The sequence below is a fragment of the Pteropus medius genome, unplaced genomic scaffold (genome assembly GCF_902729225.1).
Source record: "Pteropus medius unplaced genomic scaffold, Ma_sr-lr_union100, whole genome shotgun sequence".
In the NCBI taxonomy this organism is placed as follows: domain Eukaryota; kingdom Metazoa; phylum Chordata; class Mammalia; order Chiroptera; family Pteropodidae; genus Pteropus; species Pteropus medius.
Genome location: NW_024347793.1, coordinates 1,920,415 through 1,945,367, shown reverse-complemented (window position 1 = coordinate 1,945,367; position 24,953 = coordinate 1,920,415). Strand labels below are relative to the sequence as shown.

The window sequence follows — 24,953 nt, the reverse complement described above, 5'->3', positions numbered from 1 at the left end:
TACCACATACGGTCCTGGCCTTGCCGGAGCTGCTGATCCGGCACCCGGGCCTGTGGCCAGGGAGCCCGCAGTGGTCACTCCTGTCCCATCTGCTGCCGCACTCCCGCGCCGTTGGTGACTTTGGATATGTTCTGTCTGCTCTTGGACGAGCCCCTTCCCACCAGCCTTGAGCCCCGCCCTGTCTGTCTTTATCTGAGGGTTGCTAGACTGGGGGCGCTGGTGTGTGTGGTTGGTCGTGCGTCTTCACATCCGTTTGTTCATCGGCGTGTTTCTGGGATGTCTGGCTCAGTGTGTGTCTGTGTGAGTAGGGGAGAAGGGGACTCCCCACAAGTGTGACTTTTGTGTGTTTCCCTGTCTTCCTGATTCTGAATACAGCAACCGTGTGTGTGTGTGTGTGTGTGTCCGCGTGCGCGTGCGCGTGTGCATGCGCACGCGTGTGCATATAGGTCTGTCTGTGTCTATACTGGGGTCTGAGTATAGAGTGTATTTGACTGTGTGTTTGTGTCTCTCTGGGTCTCTGTGTTGTGTTGGCTTGGGAGAGGTGTGTTTATTCTGAGTGACTCCTATGCATGCGCTTGGTCTGTAGGAGCCTGTGACTGCCCATCTGGGTTGGGGTGGATCCGATGGTGTTTGTGTAACTGGGTGTGTGTCTGGGTCTACATGGGCATATGTGTATTGTGAGTGTATTGCTATATTGTGTGTCTATCTGTGTATATCAGAATCTGTATGTCTCGGTCAGACTGTGTGGTAGTATTTTGTATGTCAGACTCCGTGTGTGCATGTGTCCATGTGGCCTAACTTGCCTGGGGTCTAGATGTGTGGCTGGCACATGCAGTGGGAAAAGCTAGTGACTAAAGCCCCTTTGCCGGGGAGAGGAGGCCAGGCTGGGCCACGAGATTTGTCCTCCCAGCCCAGGAAGGGAATTGAGGGCTGTGGGTGGCTGGGTTCCAGCTGCCCAGCTCCACCAGACTTCAGTGGGCAACACAATGACAGGGTCACGAGAGAAGTGGGAGGCCGGGAGGTAGTTTCTTAGAGTAAGGGGGCCTAACTGCTGGAGACAGGCCCCCATGCCCTTACTGACTTCAGGCTGGCAGTGTCAGGTGACGGGCCCCAAACCCTGCTCAGACACAGCATCAATACCGATATCTCCCAGCTCAGTCAGGTACAGAGCCATTTTTATAGGCAGGAACACACAGGCATAACCACAGACACGCACGCACACCAGCACGACCCACAAACACCTATTCACACCATACATGCATATGATATGTGCACGCACCAGGACACCCACATCTGCACTCATGTACATCCCCAAGCACACAGATGCACGTGTCAGGATATAGCACATACACACACTTCCAAAGACACGTGGTCACATACATGCAAAGACAGAGACTCATACCACCAAGAAAGACACACAAGAAGATTCACACTGACTCACAGCTACATAGAAATATACCAGGAAACATACATCTATATGCATACATTATACATAAGCCAGGAAACACACATGCTCAGAAACATACTCATGTAGCAGGTGACATAGACATAGATATCCATAACGTACACATACACAGTCACAGATGCAAAGACACGCACAGTCACAATCATCTGTACATACACACGTGTCAGGATGCACACACATACAGAAAAAGTGAGCCCTCCTTCCCTTGTCCCCTCATTATCCTAATCCCTTACCTACCCCATTCACGGGACCCCACCCATGAATGGCTCTCTGAGGCTCCGTCCTCCTCTGGCCTTTTGGCCGGACCACCCTCCCTCCATGTCCAGGCTGTGGAGGCACAAGGACAGACTGTGCATGAGGCCTAAGGAGAGCGAGTGTCAGGCGACCGGTCCATGAGCGAGGTCTCCTCCATGCCCTGCAGTCAGCATCCGCCCCCCCAATGCTGAGTGACAGTGGCTTGCTCACGCACCCCACATTCGGGGCTCCTTTTGCCATGATGCCACAATCAATACCCCCTGGTGGCTCATGACATCGCTGAGGACTCATCACTCATCCCCATGGCCTTCTTCATCTCCACCTTTACAGTAAGGGGCTGGCCACTTACGTCCTGTGCCGTGGTGACATGCTGCGGGCAACCTTCCCTCTTTTTTCTGGTAAAGTGGGAATCCCCCCTGTTATTGGCCTAAGATGGGAGGAAGCATCACCTCTTTTCCTAATGAAAAGGGAAATCTGCTTGATAACATAGAAAAAACCCTGTCCTTGAGGAAAAGGTAGCGAGAAGAATTACATCCCCTTTTCCCCAGTGAAAAGGGAAATCCCATCCCTTATCTGCATAAAGCAGGAAGCAGCCCCGCCCCTTTTGAGGAGTTGGGAAATATCCACCTTTCAAACAGAGGGGACATCCTGCCTCTTTCTTCTGGTGAAAAGAGAAGTCCCGCCACTTTCAGGCATTGGGTAGAAAGTCCATCCTTTTTCCCTGATATCACAGGAAGACCCGCCCCTTTCGGATGCGGGACTCCGTCATGTGTCTGACATAAAATAGAGGGGTGTCCTTGTCTTGGTGAAATGGAAGGCACGCCCCTTGCCTTAGTAACATAGGAAATCCTGCCATTTCAGGCACCACTAGTGGTAGGACAGTGACCCTGTGTGCGCGCGCATGCGTGTATGTGCGCGTGTGTGCGCGCGCGCGCGTGTGTGTGCGTGTGCGTGTGTTTATGTGTGTGGGTGTGTGCATGTGTGTGTGTGTGCATGTACACGTGCGTGTGTGTCGTGTGTTTATGTGTGCATGTGTTTTATGTGTACGTGTGTGCGCGTGTGTTTATGTGTATGCTGGCACATATTAATGTAATGCGTGTGTTTATATGTGTGTGAAATGTAGCGTCGTAATGAGTGTGTGCCTGTGATGAAACGGGAGGCCCCACCCTTTTGCATGGTGTAGTGGGAAACTACACCCTCCTTTCTGTATGAAGTGGGAAATGCGACCCATCTGAGAAAAAGGGCTGGGAATTTCCTACTCCTATCCCCACCCCCGCCTTCAGCAGCGGTCCCTGCCTACCCTGCACCCACCCCGCAGATTGGCCTGCGAGAGGTGACCGTGTCCAGCCCCTGTGGCTAGGCTCACCGGCCTTCATAAGCACCACCTATGTGGCCATGGTCTACAAGCAACTGGATGCCTTCGTGTTTGGTGGCATGGCCTGCGGCCCCCTGACCAGCATCACCAAGGTGACCACGGTCACCTGAGGCCCTGCTTCTTGGCCATGTGCTTGCCTGACCTGGCTTCCTTCAACTGTGAGATCAGCTGCATCATCAACTGCACCTGCACAGGACACGCTGAAGACACCCTCATGCCAAGTGAGTAGGCAGGTGGGAGGGGAACAGGGAAGGTCCCCTCCTCAGCCCAGCCCCAGCCGCATCAGCTCTCCCCCTGCCCATCTCCCAGGAAACCTTTCTGTTCTGAGCACGCCTCTTTCGGGAGGTATGCCACGTCGTATCTGATGGTGAGTGCTGGCAGGAGGTGGGCCACACACTCAGCAAGATCAGAGAATGCTCCTTTGTCCCCCATTCCCCCACCCTGTGCTTGGTGCCAGCAGCGCCAGGCACGGCTCCCACAGAGCTCGTGTGTGCGCCCTTGGAGTTGGGAGGGGAGGAATGGGGAGGGCCTATCTGTTCTTAAGGCTCATTCAGTGTTTATGTCCCAAAACGGCAACTTCCACAACCCTGTCTCCTGCTCCCTGCAGCTGGAGAGGGCCTGTGCCAGGCTGGGTCCATGCCCGGGGCTGGGTTCTGCCAGCGGCACAGGGAAGAGAAATCAGACCCAGCTGAGGTCTAAAGTCTGAGCAGTAAGGAGCTTATGACCCACAGGCCCCATGGACAAAGAGAGCATAGACTCCAGTGCCGGAATTGGATCATCACACGCATCGGAGCCGGCCCAGAGTACCTGGGCACTGTGGTGGACAGACAATGACACAGGCGGAGGCTCAGGCCACAGAGCACGTGACAGTCACACAACTGCTTTTACACCAGCAACCCAGCAACATTTTGTTTTGAAAGACACCCATTTGACTGACAGCCTTTTTTCTTTAAAGACAAAGTAACAGAGTAACTATAGCTTTCGTTGTGATTAAGGAGCAGGGACTTCGCGGCTGCAGTACAAGGGCCCTATCCCAGCCTCAGCTGTGTGTGACACTGGCTGAGATGCCCCATCTCCTCAGGCCTCCGCTTCCTCATCTGTAAAATGGGCACGCAAACAGCATCTGCCTCCTAGGGTTGTGATGTCATGAGTTCAAATAGGGGTCCCCAACCCCCGGGCTGCGGACCGGTACTGTCCGTGGCCTGTTAGGAACCGGGCCACACAGCAGGAGGTGAGCAGCGGGTGAGTGAGCGGAGCTTCATCGGTATCTGCAGCCGCTCCCCAGCACCGGCATCAGCGCCTCAGCTTCGCTCAGACCGGTCCCTGGTGCCAAAAAGGTTGGGGAACACCGAGTTCAAACATAAACGAGCTGACACACTCAAAGCACTTAGAATAGGATACAACCTACATGTGACTGCTATCTTTAATAATCGGCAAAACCGACCCTCTCGGACCCCGAGGGTGGACTGGGGACTGAGGTGGGTATCAGCAGTGCCTCGAGGGGCTCAGGTGGGATGGCAGTGTGGCCCCCTACGTGGCAGACTGGTCACACACAAGTAGGAAGCAGGCTTTTCTGTGGTTTTGTGGACCTCATAAAGAAAGGACGGTCGATTTCATGAGCAGAATGTTCTGGTTCTCTCATTCGTCCTGCTCATATCAAGGAAGTAAATTTAACCCAGTATTTAAAACTTTTTTTTCTGTTTTCTATTTCAAAATCGGGAGCCCACCCCTTCTTTTTGAGGGCTCCCTGTTGAGGCTGACCTGGCTCATTGGAGATCTGATGTCGCCGGCAAGAAGTAGGGGTTCAGGCCAAGTGGGCGCCTGCCCGCAGGGTCATGCCTGGCTGGGGAATCATTCCACATCGAACAGGTCTCCCAACACTAGCGTGTACTTAATAGCATAAAACTGTCTTACAATGATGGCTTTGGGGCCTACAGCCAATACCCAATTCGGATGCCGAAATCCATTTCCGTACAAAACTGGCAAGGTGAATGTCCTGCCTCACGCCATGGCCATCCAGGGGCAGACAGGCAGGGGGGCGCAAAAACGCAGCCCCAGGTGGATGGGTGTCCGCCTTTGGCGGGGGGCTTCAAGGTGCTGCCTGCGCCTGGGGATGGAAACCCATCTCTGACGGCCCCCATCCAGCTCCTCTTCTCGTCCCCCACTCTTCACTGGCTGCATCCAGATCTTGGACTCTTGGCACCACCCCTGCAGTGTGGTCTTCAGATTCCTGCAGAGAGCCCTAATGGCTTTCTGGGTGCCAGGTGATGCCACTGGAAGCCCAGGCACCAGGAAGGGTCTGCTTGCCTGGAAACCATGGGTATACCCGGCACTCTGCAGCTCCTGGGATGACACCAGACTGAGGAGGGGGCAGCCATGGGGTGCAGGGTGGTGTCCATACCCCTGCCCACATCATCCTTGCAGGCTCTCTATATCTCTGGTCCTTTACCTCTCTAGCGATGCCAGGTCCCAGCAGCCCCAGGTGCTAGAAAGCTGCCCGCTCCCTGCTCTCCATTCTCTTTCCCCTTGCCCTCCCTCTGGATCCCACTCCCCCCAGACCATCAGGGAGCCCAAGGGTGCCCTGGTGCAGAGAAAGGCAGAGGCACCCACTGCAGGGCCTGTCCTCTCCAAGTAGTGGTACCTTCCCAGGCAGCCTACTACAGGAAGCTCCACCTCTCTGGAGCTCAGGCCACACCCCCAAGTCAGCCCTGCCAGGGTGGGGTGACAGAGTAAACCCCGTTTTCCCACGGGCTGAGACCCAAATCAGCCTCTCCCAGCAAGAACCCCTCCTTTTTTGTTTTTACACCTCTTGGTTTATTGAAAAGAACAGCCACCATGCGTTCGTGAGCTTCTGGTGTATGTTAACGTGGGCTGGTAGACCGCCCACTGCGCTCCAGGCCCTGCATCTCCGGGATCAGCCAGGGCAACATTCGCATTGGGTGACAACCTCAAAAGTCTACATCAGGCTTTCTCTACCTCGGCACTATTGACATTGGCATCTGGGGCCGATAACTCTTGGCCGCAGGGGCTCCGCGTCCCATACCCACCTGCCTACTGAGACCCTGGAACTGCGCATTGAGATACACGGCCTGAGTGGGAACAGAAAGAGGAGGTGACTCCCAAATACCAGGTGTTTATAGCGTCTGACCCACCACGATTTTCATCTGGAGTCCAGTGTGAGCTACGGGTCAAACTCAATTTTTTCCCCAAATAATTAACGCAGGATTTCTCAGCCCTCGGCATTATTGACATTTGGGGCCAGATCGGACTTTGGGGATGTAGGGGAAGGGCTGCACCCTGCATTGTAGAATGTTTGTCACCATCTGCCCGCTAGACGCCATCAGCACACACGCAACCCCCATCCAGGCACCACAAACAAAAATGTCTCCAGATGTTGCCAAGTGTCCCCTGGAGGGCAGGATTGCCCCGGGTCGAGAACCACTGGTCAAAACTAGAGGCCACCGGTAAATGTGAGGTCCCTGCCATACAGCTGACCTGACTGACCCCACTGCCACCCCACAATAGCCGGAAGCTCTGGGGGGTGAGGAGGAGGCTACTGGGTTGGCAGAACTGGAGGCTGCCAGCAGTCAGTGACCCCCAAGAGGGGCAGCGCAGGAAGTCTTGAGCAGCCGGAGATAATAATTGTAATACTAATAGCTACAATGTATTGTTTCCTCTGTGGGAGGGGAAACTGGGGCCATCTCGTGAACAAGGCCATCTCACTGGACCCTTCCAACTGGACTGGAGGGTGGGCGTTCCTGACTGCCCCTTCTTGCAGAGGAGGCAGTTCAGCCACAGAGAGGCAAAGCTGCCCACGGAGGGTCATGTGTCTAATAAGAAATGGGAAGGTAGGGTGATGGCTTGTAATAAATTGTGATAAATTATAACACTGGAGCAGAGGAGTGCCGATCTGGGGAAGCAAATCAGCCCAAGGGGGCTCACTATGCCCGGTGAAGTCCAGCCAGAAATCTTAAAGCTCCGTGTTCCATCCGGGCAAGGCTGGGGGTGACCCCACCTTTGACAACCCAAAGCCCAACGAAGGTGTCCAGGGGTCCCCCCCAAATCTCCTGCAGCCTCCACAAGCATGGCTGGTGAAACACCAAAGGGAATCGTGGTTTTACTGACTGCGAAGCTTCAAGACAAGCCCTCCAGGAACCGACCACCCCCCAAAAACAAGATCACAGCTACGGAGCCCCCAGCTGGACCCCCACTAGGAGCCCTCCCAGTAACACAAGGGTTCTGGAGAATGGTCCATAAACGGAATGGGGAGGGAGGCTGCGGACAGAGACACCGAGGCAGGACGGCCCACGCGCGGGGTGGAATGGGGGCGCTGCAGGATCTCCCCACTGCTTGTTTACCCGGCCTCTTCCTTCCCCCGCCCAGTCTCTGCACGCTCGGGTCGCCGGGCCTGGCTAGGGGCGGGAGGGGTTGGGGAGAGATGGTGCCGAAAGCACCTGAGAGGCCTCTCCGCCACGGCCCGGGCTGGGGGCGCACGCTGCCCTGGCGAACCCTGGCGCGTGTTCAGTGAGGTCTCCAGGCCTCTGGGGAGGGAGCTCCCTCCACCCCCGCCCTCTCCGTCCCGAGGCGGGACGGGAGGCGGAGCTGGCCGGTGACCGGCGGTGACGCGGGACCCGCCCGCTCATATAGAGGCGCCCCGGGGGCGCTGGGTCCTTGCTTCGTCGCTGCCGCCGTCACCACTGGGTCCACCTCCGGCCCCGCCACCGCGGCTCCCAGCATCAACGACACCGCGGCCGCGTCCACCAGCAGCGCCACCGCCATGCGCGAGATCGTGCACCTGCAGGCCGGCCAGTGCGGCAACCAGATAGGGGCCAAGGTGCGCGGGGAACCCGCCTCGGGAGGCGGCCGAGAGGGGCAGCGCGGGGTTCTCGAACTCCGCTGGCCTCCCCCACTCTGGGTCTTTTGGAGGACGGGGACCCCAGGAGGCCAGCACCCCAGGGATGGTGGAGGAGGTGGCGCGGGGGCGGGGGCAGGGCCAGGCTGGGAACAAAGAGGCTGATGGGGGTGGGGCCCAGCCTTCTTTCTGCTGGCCACAGCTGGCTTCACAGCTGGCCCACTGTCCCCTGCACACCCACAAAGAGACCCAGCCCCTCCCCGTGGCTGCAGCGGCCGCGCTGACCCCAGCCTGCTCGAGTGGGATGACTCCGCTTCGCCCCGCCCGCACCTCTCCCTTCTTGCTGTTTCATCCCCTGCCTCCCACCATGCCTCTAGGTACCCCATTCACCTTGCTGGGGGACAGGTGGCAGCCAGGGAGGTGGTCGGGGGTCCTGAGCTCAGAAGATGGAGGCCGGGGCAGGCCTGGGCCTCTGCCACCCCCGTCACCCACCTTGGTTCCTACCGCCGCCCCTCTAGTTCTGGGAGGTGATCAGTGATGAGCACGGCATCGACCCCACGGGCACATACCATGGGGATAGTGACCTGCAGCTGGAGAGAATCAACGTGTACTACAATGAGGCCACAGGTAGGGCCCAGGGGCACCTGCCAGAGTGGGGGTAGGGAGGGCCTGGGAGGGAACGGCCCGCTGGTTCCTGGCGCTCACTCCATCTGCCCTCCATCTGCCTCCCCGCAGGAGGAAATTACGTCCCCAGAGCCGTGCTGGTGGACCTGGAACCGGGCACCATGGACTCAGTGCGCTCCGGCCCCTTCGGCCAGATCTTCCGGCCTGACAACTTTGTGTTCGGTGAGTCCCAGGCAGAGAGCACAGGCAGAGAAGCCTCCTCATGCCTTTTGCTTCCAAATGCTTGGCGAAATTTTTTCACCTATTATTAGAGACGCAATGGTGACCACAGGGCCCCACAGCCCAGTGGGGGCGGCGGGCAGGGCAGTCAGCACTGTGGTGGGAGACCCATCTGATAAGGAGGGGTGAGAGTGGGTAGGGAAGGCTTCCTGGAGGAGGTGCCGTTTTAATTGAACAGTATAGACCAAAGCCAGACTGCTTGCGTGCAAATCCCAGTCCTGCCACTTCATGCATCGGACAAATGCTTATTGAGCACTTACTGCACACCAGGCCCTACTGTATCCCTGGGGATACAGCCAAAAATGAAACAGACAAAGCCTTCTGCCCCTGGCACTGACGTCCTGGCGGAGAGAGGAGGGGTGAGAATGTAAATTAGTAAAACTCAGGCACCGATCCAGTCGGCTGGGGGACTTTGGGTTCCTCAGTCTCTCTGTTCCTGTCTCCTCATCTTTAAAACGGGGGTGATAAAAAAGATCTATTTCACAGGACTGAGAGGCTTAAAGCCATTATTAATATGTGTACAGAATGTAGAACCATGCCTAGCACAGAGGAAAAGGTAAATGAGAATTTTGTTTTCATCATTATTACTAATACCTGCAGCCTAGAAGGTGAGCAGGGCTTGGGCTGAGCAGACATTAAAGGGAGAAAATGTGTGCGAGCCGGTGGGACCACCTGCTGGGGACGGGGGATCAAGAATGGGAGCCAAAGACGACTACCCGACTACCGACAATAACAAAGTCATGACTCAAATTATGTATCACAATTGTGTTGTTATTATTAGGATTATTCAACTACTAGGATGAGTGGGGGGTGGGCTCTCCCCATAACGGCCCGCGTGTCCTCTTCCCCTCCCCCACTTCAGGCCAGTCTGGAGCCGGCAACAACTGGGCCAAGGGTCACTACACGGAGGGCGCCGAGCTGGTGGACGCGGTCCTCGACGTGGTCCGGAAGGAGGCGGAGAGCTGCGACTGCCTGCAGGGCTTCCAGCTGACCCACTCGCTGGGCGGCGGCACGGGGTCCGGGATGGGCACGCTGCTCATCAGCAAGATCCGGGAGGAGTTTCCCGACCGCATCATGAACACCTTCAGCGTGGTGCCGTCGCCCAAGGTGTCGGACACGGTGGTGGAGCCCTACAACGCCACGCTGTCCGTGCACCAGCTGGTGGAGAACACGGACGAGACCTACTGCATCGACAACGAGGCCCTGTACGACATCTGCTTCCGCACCCTCAAGCTGACCACGCCCACCTACGGCGACCTCAACCACCTGGTGTCGGCCACCATGAGCGGCGTCACCACCTGCCTGCGCTTCCCGGGCCAGCTGAACGCCGACCTGCGCAAGCTGGCCGTGAACATGGTGCCCTTCCCGCGCCTGCACTTCTTCATGCCCGGCTTCGCGCCGCTCACCAGCCGGGGCAGCCAGCAGTACCGCGCCCTGACGGTGCCCGAGCTCACCCAGCAGATGTTCGACGCCAAGAACATGATGGCCGCCTGCGACCCCGCCACGGCCGCTACCTGACGGTGGCCGCCGTGTTCCGGGGCCGCATGTCCATGAAGGAGGTGGACGAGCAGATGCTGAGCGTGCAGAGCAAGAACAGCAGCTACTTCGTGGAGTGGATCCCCAACAACGTGAAGACGGCCGTGTGCGACATCCCGCCGCGCGGCCTGAAGATGGCCGCCACCTTCATCGGCAACAGCACGGCCATCCAGGAGCTGTTCAAGCGCATCTCGGAGCAGTTCACGGCCATGTTCCGGCGCAAGGCCTTCCTGCACTGGTACACGGGCGAGGGCATGGACGAGATGGAGTTCACCGAGGCCGAGAGCAACATGAACGACCTGGTGTCCGAGTACCAGCAGTACCAGGACGCCACGGCCGAGGAGGGCGAGTTCGAGGAGGAGGCGGAGGAGGAGGTGGCCTAGGGCCTCGGGGGTTCACGTCCTGTCCGCCCCCATCTCCCTACCCCTGCCCGTCCCCCCACCCCTGCAAGACTGCTGACCTTTGACCTCTTAGAGCCCCCTCTATACCCGGGGAGAACCCCAGGTCACGTCCCAGCCTGACTCACTCCTGGCCCTCTGACCCTACAACCCTCACTTCACCCCTGGCCTCAGTCAACCTTTGACCCTTAAGCCCCACTTTGTCTTCGACCCCCTTGAGCTCTTCCAACTTTAACACCCCGCTTTACCTCCGACCCCACAAGCCCACCTTCACCCCGACCTCTCCTTGACCTTCGACCTTCCTCGAGAACCCAATGCACCCCTAGACTGATAAGTTTACTTTCAATCCCTCCCCCTGAGCCTCCCTGAGCCTCCAACCTTGCCTCACCTTCAACCTCACGAAGCCAGCTGCCCTCTGACTCTGCCTTCTCTGGCTCCCGTAAGTCCCCTGCTTCGTCCCTGAACTCACTCCTCTCGGTTCCAAATGCCCTTGGCTTTCCAGGGGTGGTGGAGGGCTGCTGCAGGGAGAAAAGGAAGCCTTGGAGCCTGTGGACAAGAGGAGCTGCGCCCCCAACCCTCCCCATCCTCCTCCCCTCTGCCTCACCATCAATAAATAAATTAATTGTCCGGCCATGTTTCTGCCAAGTACATTTTTCATCTCCCCATGGGAGGGCCAACAAGCAAGGGCTCCTCCCTATAGGATGGAGGTGGGCACTGAAGGGACATCTCATCCAGGGTTGCGAGATGTGGGGCAGAAATTTTTGAGTCAGACAGACCAAGCTATGACACTGTGTGGTGTTGGGTAAATCACTTGACCTTTCAAATCCTCGATTTGCTCACCTGTAAAATGGGACTATATATTTCCCCCATGAACCCCACACTCCCACCCCAGCGATGTTTGTGAGAGTTCAAGGAGACCTTGTGGGCACAGTGCGTGGCACAAAGTGGGTGCTTGGTGATGGAACTGCAGCCATTCTCCGTGGGGTGTCTTGCAAGTATGGAAGGCGGAGAGAGGGATCTCTAGGGAAGGATACTGGGAAGATGGCAGCCTGGGGCTAGCATCCGAGGGACAGCCCTGCCAGAATAACAGTCACTAACACGAATGGAACATTTCGACGTCCTGGCACATGCCTCATCTCATGCAACCGTCACACCAACTCTGTAAGATCTGAGCTTTTATCTTCTTTCTAACCAAGGTTTAGAGAGACAAAGTGTATCAGTTAGCTTTTGCTGTGTAACAAACAATCCCAAAAAGTTTAGGGGCTTATAACACCTATTATTTATTTTGTTCCCAAATCTGTAATTTGGGCAGGGCTTGGCAGGGCAGCTCATCTCCACTCCCCTTGGCACCATCTAGAAAATCTCAGCTGGAGACTGAGGGGTCTACTTTCAAAGTGGCTCGCTCACATGACTTCCAAGTTGATGGCAACCATCAGCTGGGGGTTCAAAGAGGCAGGCGAGAGGGTATCAGTACCTCTCCACGGGCTGATTAGACTTCCTCAGGGCATGGAGGCCAAGTTCCCCAAAGCGACACTCCAGGAGAGCAAGCGAAATGCTTTGCATTTTTATGATCTAGCTTCAGGAGTCACTTGGCATTCTCCGTTTTAATGGATGCTGTCGCAAAGGCCTGTCCAGGTTCAAGTGGGTGGGATACAGACTCCACCTCCGGAGGGTAGAGAGGCGAGATACCAGAAGAGCGTGTGGCCATCTTTGGAAACTACAGTTTGGTCCCATGACTATGAAGCAGTGAGCTGGGGTTCGAAGCCTGACACAGGGTCCAAAGCCCTCAGGAGTATTTCTAGTTTAAGTCTAGAACTCTGATTCCCCTTTGTCAGCCAGAGTTCAGTGTGGGGACCATTCTAGGCATATTAAGCAGAAAGGGATTTAATACAAGGACTTACAACGAGGTCGGAGGGGCTGAGAGAGTAGGCTGTAGTCCAGTGCTTCTAAAACTTCAGTGTTCAAAAGAATCACCAGGAACACTTTGCTGGCACACTTTTGCTAGCTTCCTGGGCCCCGCCCTCGTTTCTGATTCAGCAGGTGGGTGAAGGTGAGGCCCAAGACTTTGCATTTTCAACAAGTTCTTGGGTGATGCCGATGATGCTGCCTATGAGACCACATTTCGAGTAGCCGTGGAATAGGTTGGAACAGCACAAAGCTGAGCCACCAAGGAGCTGCTTCCTCTGCTCAATGAGAAAAGTGGAGAGTCAGCAGGCTGCCGTCAGAACTGTCAAATTCAAGAACACCTCCCGACACCCACGAAGTTGGAGATAGGTCCGTTGGAGTGCTGAACAAAAGTTAACAAAAAGGAATATTAAAATAAAATTAATTAAACTAAATACCCAGCAGGACACACACACACACACACACACACACACACACACACACGGTGGGGAGGACAATCACTTCTTTTGTACCCTCTACCTTCCAAATCCCTCACGAGCATTTCTAATCGGTAGAATCAGTTCCACATCCAGAGACAGCTGCAAAGAATTCTTGGAAATGTAGTTTTTTCAGAGCTTCTGTAGTACAAAGCAGACCGGGGCCCCAGCCGACTCACGGGGCCCCACTACAGCCAGGAAGGAGGAGTGTGAGGGAGGCAGCCCGGTACCCAGCTCGCGGCAACCCTCATCTGAGCAGGCCCAACACCGGGTAGTAGAGCAAGAAGACAATGGATGAGGCCATGAACTTCTCTGTCTGTCATCTCAAATCTAACGTGGCCACAAAAGAACTCCATATCCTGCCCCTAAAATATCCCTTTCCTCAATAAGAGGCACCACCCCATTACTCAAACCTCAATCTAGGAGTCAGCTTTCATTCATTGTTTCCTACACCCAGCACACTCTTCCTAGCTTTTGCCGAGTCCACTTGTCTCTGTCTCCAAAATACACCCCAAATCCGACCTCTTCCCTTCACTGGTCTATACTGTGATCTAAGCCACCATTATTGTTCACCCAGACAACCTCCCCAATCACTTCCTTGAGCTCTCTTCTGCTACCTCTGTCCCCTGCGGCCCGTTCTCCCTCCACGGAAGCCAGAGAGAAGCCTTTATATGCAAATAAGAGCCTCTCCCTCCCCTGCTCAAAACCTTCCCATGACTCCATCTCACTCATATTGAAACCCGAACTCTCACCTTGGCCTCTACCCGCTGCTGACTACATCCCATCACCCTCCCCTTACTCAGTTCTGAAGGCGAAACTTAAGCTGAAATTACAGTGGCCTTCTTTATGGGCTCGACCACATCAAGCTCGATTCGACCTCAGGGCTTTTGCACGTGCTATTTCTGCTACTTCTTTCCCCCAGACGTATGGTCGGCTGAGCCCTTCTCATCTACAGGTTCAAGTTCAAGTGATACCTCCTCTAAGCAGCATTTCCTGGCAAGTCTAAGTTAGCACACGGTCGCTCTCTATCACTTATCTATCTGTATCCTTTTTTCTTTTGCTTTGTCCCCTTCTCTCCCCACTGGAATGTGAACTTGATGAGGGCAGGAATCTCCTCTACCGTGGTCACCACATCCCTGCAGCAGCTTGATGCAACATAGACCCTCAGAATTTTTTGTAGAATGAATGAATGAATGAGCGAGTGAATGAATGACTTCACGCCACACTAGGAGGTAAGCGTTTTGTTTTCCTCTTCTTAAAGTGAGAAAACAAAGACAGAGAGTGTGGGGGTGGCTTCTAAGATAACCCCAATGAGCTCCATTTCTCCCATTCACGCTCTCATGTGATCTCCTCCCCTTGAGTGTGGGCTAGTCCTGGTGATGGCTTCTAACCAACAAGGTATGGCGAGGTGATGGGATGATACTTCTGAGACTGGATTACAAAAGGCTGTGGCTTCTGTCTGGATGAAGTCTGGTGCTTTCTCAGCTTGCTCGAGTTGGTAAACTAAGCAGCAAAGTGGGAATGTTTACACGGCAAAGAACCAAGGGCAGACTCTGGCCAACAGCTAGCAAGGAACTGAGGCCCTGGGTCCAACAATTTACAATGAATCGAACCCTGCCAGCGTCATATAATGAGCCTAAAAGTAGATCCTTCCTGGCAAGCCTTCAGATGTGGCCACACCCCAACAGACTTACCTTATTGTCGCTGAGACGCCCTGCAGTACAGAACCCACTAAGCTGTGCCCAGAGTCCTGGCCCCCACAGAAATTGTCAGTCACAAATGTGTGTACTTTTAAGCCACTAACTTAAGGCCATTTGATATACAGCAATAGTAACTAATACAGAGAGATCAAATAACTTACCTAAGGTCACACAGACATTAAAGAACTGAATCAGGTCTTGAACCCAGGTCTAAAACCAAAATCATTCTCTTCACCATTGACCTGACCTGCCTCCAATAATAATAGGCAGAACATATCAAAAGCTTGATTCAGGCCTGCAAGTACGTCTGCGTAGCCTTGCGTCTCAACATGGCATCTGTATGTATGTCTCGTTCAGAGTCTGCAGCCCTCTGTCCAGGTGTATCTCTCTCCACGCATGTGACTATGTCTGGCTGTGGACCTAACAAGCTACTAGCTTTTTCTCATTGACAGCTGTGGTCTCTGCATGTGTGTCCGTCTGTCTGTTTTCTCTGAGTAGATCTGTTTGTGGCTGCATCTGCGTGTTATCTCTCTGCATCTATCACCGGGCTGGGTGAGGACTGCTCCGTGTGTGTGCTGTCCCTCGGCACTCTCTGATTTTGTCCATGACTGTATCCTGCCTGTATGACTTGGTATCTCTCTGTGTCTGCTGTCTGTGATGGTTCTGGCCTGTTTGTCTATGTCAGTCACTTCCTGGCCCTGTGCGTGTTGTCTGTCTGTCTGTGACTGTGTTCTGACTGCTGTTGGCCATCCACCTCCCTGGTGACCCCGTGTCCACTCTCTGGCCCAGCTCCCTCTGGTGGTCCTACAAGGAATGGCCAAGCCAGGTGGACCGAAGGAAAGAGAGTTGAGAGAAGAGAAAGCACGTTGCGCAAACTGCGAAGGAAGGCTGCACGGAGAGGGGAGATCTTGGGTTGTGTGGTGGCAGGCACCACACGTGACCTCATCTGACAAGATGGGACCGAGGGTCTGGCTTCTGAGACACCCATTGCCCCGCATCCCAAGGAAGGGCTAGGAGACAGGATGCCTGGGTTTCTCGCAGTGGGTGGGGGCAGGGGCCTCCCTCCGGGGACGTCACCCATTAAACTTCCTCTCTCAGCCACACAGGAAGCCGAGCAAGCGCAGGGCCCGGGCCTACACAAGCACAGGCCCCCAGGACCCCTGGGGAAAGGGCCCCATCAGGCCAACCCTGCAGGGACCATGGGATCCAGAGCTGAGTAAGAGCAGCCCCTCCCCTATCCTTCCGACCAAGATTCCCAAACCAGGCCTGGGCTGGGGCCAAGGGGAGGGCGACCGCGGCGGGCCCTGGAGGGACTGAGGGGCAGGAGGCCGGATGGGGGCAGGTGGCTTACAATATGGACTCCGCTCTCAGGCACTCTGTTCTCTGTCTCTGTCTCTGTCTGTCTGTCTTGTCTTCTCTCTCTCTCTCCCTTCTCTTCTCCCCTCCCTCCTCCTCCTCCTCCTCTCTCCCTTTTCTTTTCTTCTTCTCCTTCTCTCCCCCCCCCCCCCCCCCCCCCCCCCCCCCTTCACCCCTACCTCCGGCTTGTGTGACTGTAACTCTAAGCATTCGCCTCTTGGCATGAGCGATGATAAGTGATGGGAGCATGGCTTCCGGGGGTCAGCAGGGTGGGAGGGAGGACTGTGCGTGTCCCTGTGAGTGCTTGTGTGGGACTCGTGTCAGCACGAGGGCTAAGTGGTGGGGTTTCCACGTCAGGGACGGTATGCCTCGGTCCGTCCCCATCCTCTTCTTCTGTTGCCTGCCAGGCCTTGCTGGCTGTCTCCCTGAGCGCAAGGCCCAGCTCCCTCTACATGGTGGGCAGAATGCAGGACAAGGCAGGAAGGCAGAGATTTCAGGGCTCACAGAAGCACCAGGACCTGCCACCTCCTTTTTCTGATAGAGATTTGGGGTCAGCCCCTGGGGCCCTAGGAAGTCTCACAGAGATACAAGAAAGGCCTCTTGCTCTCCAGACCAGAGATGCTCACACATTTATGTCACACTCAAAGCTGCACAAGAAAACATGGACTTATTCCCCCTCACACTGGCTTGGTCACACACACTCACAGTCACTGGACAGCCTCACGCATTCAGGCTGACACAGGATGGAATCACAAACACTCGCACACCTGCAAGCTCAGCGAGTCACGCACACGCACACAGAGTCCCGCTCTCTCACTCTGCTTCGTATTCCCAGTCACACACACACGATCGACACCATTGCATACACAGACACCATGACACACACAGAGGCAAGTCCATGGGCCCACTAAGCCCTTTTCTGTTTCACAGAGGGGGTTCCCCTGCCATATTTGATTGGTTCTTCGAAGCAGCCTGCCCTGCCTCCTTACAGGAGGGTGAGTCTGGGGAGGGCCTCCGGTGAGGGGGCAAGATGGAGGGTGGGCCCGGAGCCTGAACCTAGAAGCCTGCTCTCCCTGCAGATCCCCCCATCCTGCGGCAGTTCCCCCCAGACTTCAGGGACCAGGTATGCAGGCTGCCTCCTTGTTCCCCTGGGGCCAGGGCCAGTCCCCCTGGGGGAGGGGACTCTGTGTCTTGGACTGGGAACTCAGGGGTGGGTCCGAAGCTGAGTGGCTGAGCAGTGTGTGCTTTTCTTCATCCCCAGGAAGCTATGCAGATGGTGCCTAAATTCTGCTTCCCTTTTGATGTGGAAAGGTACAGAAAGGAGCAGACACCCAGGGACCCAGGGACCCAGGGATCCAAGGATCAGGGATTCATACACCCAGAGGCTCCGGGACCCAGGGAGGGGCTCGGGCACTCAGAGACCCTAACAACTGGAGACCTATACAACCATGGCCCCAGACTGGTGGACATAGTACACATCATTGGGGGATGGGGGCTCAGGGACCGGTGACCCCTGGGTCTCTGAGAGCCTTTCCCACCTCCAGGGAGCCCCCCAGCCCTGCGGTTCAGCATTTTACCTTTGCCCTCACGGACCTGACCGGCACCCGTAGATTTGGTTTCTGCCGCCTCCGGGCTGGTGCCCACAGTTGTCTGTGCATCCTCAGGTGTGGAATACAGGGGTGGCCGGGTAGGGAACACCTTGACCTAGGGGTGCTTCATGGAACCTGTCATCTCTCCACAGCCACCTTCCCTGGTTTGAGGTGTTCTACAAGCTGCTGAACACAGTGGGGGACCTCCTAGCTCAGGACCAAGTGAGACCAGGCCCCCTCTCATTCGTGAGGGAGTCCCAGCCCCCACCCCACCAAACCCCCGACCCCTGCTCAGAACTCCCAGGCCTGACCTGAGCCCCTGGGCTCCTCCCAGGCCATCCAGTCTGAGTCAGGGCCTTCAGAATCCCGGACCTACGTTCTGACTCAGACATGCCACTCCCACCCAGGTCCCGGAGGTTGAGGAACTTCTTCTAAATCTGCGGCAGCAGCCCCCGCCGGGGCCCCAGGCCTCAGTGGAGCTGGTGAGTAGTCCCCTACCACTGGCGGTGGGACCCCAGGTGGATGGGGAGGCTGCGCCCCAGCCCTGAGGACCACACAGCTACAACCTCTTCCCCAGGGCAGCGGAGTGACGATCTCCAGCGCGCACAACATCCCGCCCCCTGCCCCGGGAAACAGCAGGCCGGTGAGCGGGGCCGGGGATCCTGGAAACTTGGGCCCCCAGGTGGGGCCGGGCCAACCCCTCATTGATCGGTTCCCCCGCCAATCCCCCCACCAGCTTTCCTGCTTCGTGGCCCCCGATCCTGGCCGCCTGCCATCCATTCCTGAGAACGTGAGTGGACACCTGGGAGGAGACCCTGGGGGCGCGAAGGAGTCCCGAAACCCGCAGGGGCTGCCAGATCCTCTAGTCCCTCGCGTCCAGCGCTTCTCTCCGTCCTTCAGAGGAACCTGACAGAGTTGGTGGTGGCGGTGACCGATGAGAACATCGTGGGGCTGTTCGCCGCGCTCCTGGCTGAGCGAAGGGTCCTGCTCACAGCAAGCAAGCTGAGCACCGTGAGGCGGGGCCAGCCGGGGCGGGACGGGGCCGGGACCTGGCTTCGCCCCTGGGGGCGGGACGACGGGGGCGGATTCCTACTCTGACCCGTTCCGACGACCACCGAGGGCAAAGTCAGGGCTCTGCCCTTTTGAAGGTCAGGGTTGAGTTGAACTCTGGCTCTGTCCTGATGGGGGGGACTTACAGGGGACTGCTCTGTAGCCCCCTCCTTATTGGGAGCTCAGAGTCCAGACTCAACCCACTGTGGGCCATAACGAGACTGGCCCTGCCCCTCTGGAGGGTGAGACTCGGGAGCGACTCTGAGTGAGAAGACAGGGAGGGTGGAGGCTGACTGTTGGCTCCACCCTAGGGGCGGGACCAAGAGGGGAGAGGCCTCCCAGCTCCGCCTATTTGTGGGCGGGGTCAGTGGAGCTGAATCGCGCCTGCACACCCTAGGGGCGGGACTAGGGCGCGCTCAGTACGAGCTCCGCCTCTTTCGGGGTGGAACCCGTGGGCCCAGTTGTACCCCTACGCCTAAGAATTGGGATCCCGGAGGGTTGTATGTTAGCTCCGCCCCCTAGAGGGAGCCACTAGGACGTTTTGAGTCCCGGCTGCACCTGCTCCAAGCACTGTAATTTCCCGAATTCTTTCTTGGTCTCCACATGATTCCCAAAGGGGCCTGAGTTTTCACTCCTTACGGGATAGTGGGTGGGAAGTTGATGTGGGTGGAAAATGGAGATGGGATAGCCATCGTCCCAGAGACAGCTCTTAAAGCGGGGTTCCAGGCTCTGACTCCACGGACCCCCACCCTTTCCCAGCTGACCTCGTGTGTCCACGCGTCCTGCGCCCTCCTGTACCCCATGCGCTGGGAGCACGTGCTGATTCCCACACTGCCGCCACACCTGCTGGACTACTGCTGGTGAGAGGCGGGGGATGAGGAGGGGCAGGGCCTGGGAAAAGAGGCCTGGATCCTGGGAACCCCGGGGTGGCACCTGCATAACCCCGCCCCCTTGGTCGTCTGCAGCGCCCCCATGCCCTACCTCATCGGAGTCCACTCCAGTCTCGCCGAGGTGAGTGGGAGCGGAACTGGACTGCGGAGCTGGTGGAATCCCCCTCTCTGCATCCCCGGATACCCTCCACCGCTAGGGATGCTCGGGACTCTGAGCTGCGGTACCCCCTTCCAACCCCCAACGCAGAGAGTGCGGGAGAAAGGCCTAGAAGACGTCGTGATGATGAACGTGGACTCCAATATCTTAGAAACGCCCTTCGACGACATGCAGGCGCTGCCCCCAGATGTGGTCAGTGTCACCCCCTACCACTCTCCTGCGGCGTCCGGGGGCCCGAGGCCCCACAGCTACCCGCTCATCGCTGCTGTCTTGTCCCCCAGGCGTCCCTGCTGAGGCTGCGGCTGAGGAAGGTTGCGCTGGCCCCCGGGGAAGGGGTGTCCCGTCTCTTCCTCAAAGCCCAGGCGCTGCTCTTTGGAGGTTACCGCGACGCGCTCGTCTGCAACCCGGTGAGCAGCAGGGACGCCGAGGCAGAGGCTTCGTGGGGCCTCAGATACCCGTACCTAGCGTTTAGAGAGTGCTCACTCTGTGCCTCCATTTGCTCATCTGTAAAATGGGATCCAGATAGTATCCACCCAAAAGGATGGCGTGAGTCAGTGGATGGGCATAGGCAAAATGCTTGGCTAGTGCCTGGCACATCGTGAGGACTCAAATGCTACGTTTCACTATTACTGTTATCTCATTTAATGCTCGCAGCAGTATTATGAGATAGATGCCATTATGATCCCATTTCACATATGAGGAAACGAAGGCTTGGAGAAGTCCCACAGTGGGTGAGTGTTGAAGCCAGGACTTTGATCTGCTGACTTTCAACTCTCATCACCCTGTTTTTCACTATTTTATAAAAACTTGAGGGTTCTATCATTTGCGCCTCTGATGCTCTTGTCGGCTCTACCCTTACAACACAACCCGAACCTGCCCGTTTCTCTCCCTCCTGTCTCCACCCTGGTCTGGTCCCCATTATTGCGCGCGGGGTTCAGCGCGCTCGCCTCCCGAAAGAGTTTCCTCTCTTCTCCTGGGCTCCCACCCTCATCCTCCATAGTCTGCCCTCCCAGGAGCGACCAGAAGTCACCTGTGAGCACCTGAGTACGGTCGCGTCCTGCCTCTGCCCACAGCCCTCCAGGGCTCCCGCCTCCCTTGGAGTAAAAGCCGAAGTCAGCGCCGCGGCCCACAAGGCCCTGCACAAGATCAGACATACAGCAGGCGCTCAACCAACGTTTGCTACATCGATATATTGGTAGAGCGAGGGAGGCACTGGGGTCCAGGAGATCCTGGGGAGCTGAGGACATGGGTCCTTCTTCCAGGGCCAGCCTGTGACCTTCAGTGAAGAAGCTTTCTTGGCCCAGAAGCCAGGGGCACCCCTGCAGGCCTTCCACCGGCGGGCTGTGCACCTGCAGCTGTTCAAACAGGTGAGCCAGAGCCCCCGGGGCGAGGAGGGGCGGGGGCCCGAGGGGCGGGGCTAGGAACGCAGACGCCCTGGTCCTGCGGGCGGGGCTAGGGTCGATCCCGCGGGATCTCCTCCTACAACAGGGTGGGAGCCCCTGACCTGAGGTCCTGAGAGATGAGATTTACTCTTAGATCCCTGGAGAGATATGGGACCAAATTCCAGAATCCGGGGTGGGAATCCGCGCTGGCCTTCGGAAGGGGCGGGTCCTGAGCTTGCACTCTCTTCGCGGGGAGGAGGCGGGCCGCGACGCCCGCGTCCTGGATACGCGGCGGCGGGCGGGACGCGGGAATTTGGGCCGGACTCTTGGGTTCCCGGGAGAAGGTGGGCTGGACTCCAAGGTCCTTCAGGGAAGGCCCAGGTTCTAGGGTCTCTGAAGGTGGGGTCGACCTCTTGCAGGATCACTGAGAAGAGGTGGCGGGTCGGGACTGGCAGTGTCCGACTTCCGGGTCCCTGTGCGGGGCGGGATGCGGACCTGGGGGGAGGGGAGGGGGTTGGGCCTTTGGCTTCCTGAGGCAGGCTCCGGAACTCCTGGGTCCTGGGAACGGGTCCCTTGAGGGGTGGTCTTGAGAGCGAGAGGTCTCCCAGGTCTCTCATTCAGATGTGGTAGTGGCAGCCCTGCGTCGGACTGACCTTTTCCCCCACCCCCAGTTCATCGAAGGCCGACTGGAGAAGCTTAACACGGGAGAGGGCTTCTCAGATCTCTTTGAGCAGGAGATCACCTGCAGCGGGGCCTTCTCAGGTGAGCCCCGCACGTAGCCCCGGAGTCCCCACACCGCCAGCAGTGCCCCAGCCTGAGTCTACCTGCCCTGAACACGCTCTCTCCTCACTCCAGGCAGCCTTCGCTCCTACCAACTCTGGGCAGAAAACCTCAAGGTATTAACGCCAAACACTTGTTTAGAGTTTATGTTGGATTAATTTAATCCCACAACAGTCCCTGGGGAGGGTCATCATTTTGCTCATTTACAGAGCTGAAGAAATCAAGGCCGAGAGACGGAGAGTGGCTTGTCTGATGTCACAGAGCCCTGGGGTGAGGTGGGGTCTGGGGTAACCCCAGATGCCCAAGCCTCTTCCTTGGCATTTTCTCCCCAGAAAGGTGGTGGTGCCCTCCTGCATTCGGTCAAGGCCAAGACCCAACCAGCTGTCAGAAACATGTACCGCTCGGTGAGCTGGGCTAGACAGGCCATCCGCTGGGGTGACAGAGGACATGTTAACCCCACATTTAAAGTGCAAACATTTTTATCAGAACCGAACCAGCAGTTAAACCATTAACAATTCTTCCCACTTTTATTTTATTTTCCATTCATCATTCTCATTTTTGTCAGGATAATTTCTTTCCTAAAGTTGACAACCAAGTTTCCTTCTCAGACACTGCAAATCCTGTTTCTGCCCTTGGCTTTTTCTCCCAAGCCCAAGTTCCCCAAGGTCCATTTCTGCAGTTCCGAATTGTCCATTCAATTTTATTCTTCGCTCGGCTTTTGAACACAAACACACTTTTACGATGTTCTGGTTTTGCCCCTCTGTTTCCTTTGGAGATTATTTTCCCTAAGAATACTCCTGTCTTGGTCAGAAGGGAAAAAGAGCTTGTGTTGGCCCCTTAGGAAGTGCGTGGGGGATTGTGAATATATTTATGAAGCACAGACATGAAAAGACGACAAGACACAGCTATCCTAGGGGATGGAAGGCTGAGTTCTCAAGTGCTCAGTCAGATCACCTCAAGTCTAATTCTCTGTCGGCTCCTCCGTAGGCCAAGAGCAGCTTGAAGGGGGTGCAGAGCCTTCTGATGTACAAGGTGAGGCTAACGGCCAGTGGCCAACGGCCTAAGGGGAGTGGGGAAACAGGCTCTTGGCTTACCCTCCCTCTCCCTAGGAAGGGGATCCTGGCCTGCAGAGGGGAGGCTCCCTGAGGGCCCCATCCCTCACCAGCCGCTCAGATCGCCTGCAGCAGCGCCTGCCTATCACCCAGCACTTTGGACAGGTAAGACACCCTGCACACACCTGGAATTATTGCCAAGTCCCCTTCCCTCCCTGCATCCATCTAAACATCTCACCTGCCTCCCTGACTACCCTAATATCTGGCGCCTGCTTCACATGGCCCCGTGACTCTGTAGCTCCTGAGGCCTCACCCCCCAAATCTTTCCTTTGCAGAACAGGCCTCTCCGCCCCAGCAGGAGACAGCTGGAAGAGACACCTTCCGAGTCCCTGGGGAAAGGGTGAGGCTCAAAGGGGGGGGGGAGGGGCGATGTCGGAAGTGGGAGGCAAGGACTGATGGGGATGATGGTCCCCAAGTTCCAGACCCGCCAGAACCACTGGGATATCTGAGGTTACCCATCCTCACCCAGGACACCCCCTCTGAGCCCTGAGGATGCCCAGGACCTGTGGGGAGAGGAAGGTCTGGACAGCAGCTTCCTGGGGTCTGGGGAAGAACTGGATTTGCTGAGTGAAATTCTAGACAGTCTGAGCACTAGATCCACAAGGACAGGCAGCCTAAGGCCCAGCCAGAGCTTAGACTGCTGCCACAGAGGGGACCTGGACAGCTGCCTCAGCCTGGTGAGCGCCCCCGCCCCCACCCCAGTCCTCCCCAGTTGCCCAGTCAACTTGCCAGCCCATCCCCTATCTTAAGTCCAGCAGCTTGCTCATCTCCCCACCCCTGCCCAGCCCAACATACCAGGAAAACCAAGATGGCAGCCAGATGAGGAGGACATGCCAGAGCCACAGCCTCAATCCCTGCCTGCCAGCCTGCCATCTCTACAAAGCCCCCAGCCTTCGGAGACCACCAGCTCCTCAAAGAACCTCACTCCCCAGCCACCCTCAGAGGCCAGCCAAGAAATCACTTCTCCATCCCAGTCTTCAACAGCTTCTGCAGAGCCAAGCAGCAGAGGGGCCCCTGAATCCTCTCTCACAGAGCCCTGTCACCAAATCCAACACCTCTCCCTTCCACACGAGGCAGCCGGGGATCCCGTAGCTCCGGAGAGCCCCTGCTCCCAGCTCTCCACAGCACCCGCCCAGCCCAGCCCTCTAGAAAGCCCCCAACTTCTGGCCCCCACAAAGCCCAACTTGGATACCACCTGGACACCCCAAACCCTTGACTCTTCCTCGGATCCTGGTTCCGCAGAGAACACCGGAGCCCAGCCTTCTGAGGGCCTGTCAACAGAGCACACTCACCTCCAGCCCCTCAAGGGACCAGGAGCTCCCAGATCACCTGCCACAACTGCTAACAACTGGCAGGATCCCCAGGCCAGGAGCCGGCCCAGAGTCGCTGAACTTAAAAAGTGTTTTGAAGGTTAGGGATCAGGCATCTGGAAGAGACACCAGTCCCTCAATAAAGCCGTAAGAGCCCACAGCTGGTTTTTCCTGGTGGGTTTACCTGGGATCCATCTCCGCTCAGAAACCCACCCCATCTGCCCCCTTCCCTGCCGGGGCAGCCTCCAGCTGGCTCCTAAGTGCAGCGAGAAGCCCTTCCTCCAGGAAGCCCTCCTAGCCCCTAGGATCCTCACAATCTTAAATTCGCCCCTCTACCGCCTATGAGCCCTGCGTTTGTCTCCTCCACTAAGGCTAATTCCTGCCTCCATCAGCTCAAAAAAAAAAAAAAAGGTTTTATTATATGTCACTAGCAATTTTACACACATATATAAAAAGTGAGCA

At 56.7% G+C, this 24,953-nt stretch overlaps 2 protein-coding genes across 4 annotated transcripts; both read left to right on the top strand.

Annotated features, from left to right (window-relative positions):
* The first annotated feature begins 7,759 nt into the window (after positions 1-7,759).
* On the top strand, positions 7,760-11,417 carry TUBB4A (tubulin beta 4A class IVa). The gene is given in 5 exon segments (XM_039878515.1): positions 7,760-7,929; positions 8,466-8,574; positions 8,683-8,793; positions 9,713-10,345; positions 10,348-11,417. Coding segments are annotated over 5 exon segments (1,332 nt in total). The 5' UTR covers positions 7,760-7,872; the 3' UTR covers positions 10,770-11,417.
* A 4,534-nt stretch (positions 11,418-15,951) lies between these two features.
* DENND1C (DENN domain containing 1C) lies at positions 15,952-24,901 on the top strand. 3 transcript variants are annotated; one of them, XM_039878512.1, is made up of 23 exons: positions 15,952-16,081; positions 17,152-17,216; positions 17,301-17,344; positions 17,483-17,532; positions 17,766-17,885; positions 17,963-18,032; positions 18,218-18,292; positions 18,388-18,453; positions 18,547-18,600; positions 18,711-18,821; positions 19,620-19,720; positions 19,826-19,871; positions 19,998-20,099; positions 20,189-20,314; positions 21,170-21,274; positions 21,961-22,051; positions 22,145-22,185; positions 22,402-22,473; positions 23,057-23,101; positions 23,179-23,286; positions 23,457-23,521; positions 23,651-23,858; positions 23,967-24,901. In XM_039878512.1, the coding sequence occupies exons 1-23, from the start codon at positions 16,065-16,067 to the stop codon at positions 24,594-24,596; spliced, it is 2,412 nt and encodes an 803-aa protein (XP_039734446.1). In that variant the 5' UTR covers positions 15,952-16,064; the 3' UTR covers positions 24,597-24,901. The 3 variants fall into 3 exon arrangements, with proteins under 3 accessions (XP_039734446.1, XP_039734447.1, XP_039734448.1); XM_039878513.1 differs by lacking the exon at positions 17,766-17,885; XM_039878514.1 differs by lacking the exon at positions 15,952-16,081 and having other exon boundaries at positions 16,980-17,216.
* The last annotated feature ends 52 nt before the right edge of the window (positions 24,902-24,953 follow it).